Raw genomic sequence first — 1,138 nt, forward strand, 5'->3', positions numbered from 1 at the left:
TCAGGTGGGCTGGAACGCCGAGCTGACGAAAGAGGCCGTGGCGCCGGGCGTGCAGTGGTACTTCAGGGTGTAATTCTCCCCGTCGTTGTTGTCCCAGAACTCCCTCTGCCCGGTGCGCAGGTACAGGGCGAAGTGGACCGCGGAGCCCGGCTCCACGAACGGCGGCGTGTACATGGTGAAGGAGAACAGCTGATAATGAGGAGAATGTTCTGCGGGCTCGGGCAGCGCCTGCGCGTCTACGTGAGAGAGCCAGTCGTTGAAGGTGTACCTGACCCCGACTTCTCTCACCTGCTCGGAGGCGGTGGCGCGTTCCTCGTCCGTGGCGGTGAGGACACGGATACGTCCGCGCACGTCGAACTGCGTGATGGCGATCTTCTCCAGAGCGACCCGGCCGCGTCGCAGCCTCCGATCCAAGTCCTCCTCTGCGGGGTTCGGGAAGCAGGCGACCAGCCGGTCCTGCTGCTGCTGCTGTGGTGCTGCGGTGCTCAGGCTGGAGGTGAAGCTGTCACACAGGTCCCCAATGGACCCCGTGCGGGGGAAGCTCCGGAACCGGGACAGGACTTTGGACGGGATCTGCGGCTCTTCCAAGGAGCTGAAGTGCTTGACGATGGCCAGGTCCATTCCCATGGAGTCGGCGAACTTCACCCGCTTCCTGCCCAAGCTGTTGTCCTCAAGGAGCTCCACGGGGTAGGCCGGCAAGGACCTGGCTCTCCGGCGGTCCCTCATGAACCTCTCCAGCCGGGACTGATCGACGTCGTCTTCCAAATCCTCGTCGTCGTAATCCTCCTCGTTCTGTCCGTTCTCCGTGGACACTGACCCGTTTGACGGATCACCAGACCGAAACAGCGCTGGACACCGGGCACCGTCCCCCGGCCTGCTGTCCAGCGCTGGGCTCGGTGCGTAGCGGTGGTGGAGAGGTGCGTCGGACATTTGTTGGTAACGGGTGGTCGACTCGCACTCGCCCCTGGCCTGGCCTGTCTGTCGCAGGCGGCTGTCTCTCTCCCTCTCTCTCTCTCTCTCTCTGTGTCAGTGTGCTGTCAGTCCCAGAGGAGACTGAGGCAGTTTGTAAGCGAGGACACGCCCCCACCTTCCAGGGCAAAGTAAACAGGGGCATAATGGAGGTTTAGGCTACGTGGTT

At 63.1% G+C, this 1,138-nt stretch overlaps 1 protein-coding gene across 1 annotated transcript; it reads right to left on the reverse strand.

Moving 5' to 3' along the window:
- ppp1r3g (protein phosphatase 1 regulatory subunit 3G) lies at positions 1-930 on the reverse strand (the record flags this gene model as incomplete). Its single annotated transcript, XM_084048717.1, has 1 exon — positions 1-930. One exon carries the CDS (start codon positions 928-930, stop codon positions 1-3), a length of 930 nt encoding a protein of 309 aa, XP_083904843.1.
- Positions 931-1,138: the final 208 nt, after the last annotated feature.

Source organism: Gymnoscopelus microlampas (assembly GCF_963454915.1).
Source record: "Gymnoscopelus microlampas genome assembly, chromosome: 22".
NCBI classification, from domain to species: Eukaryota; Metazoa; Chordata; class Actinopteri; order Myctophiformes; family Myctophidae; genus Gymnoscopelus; species Gymnoscopelus microlampas.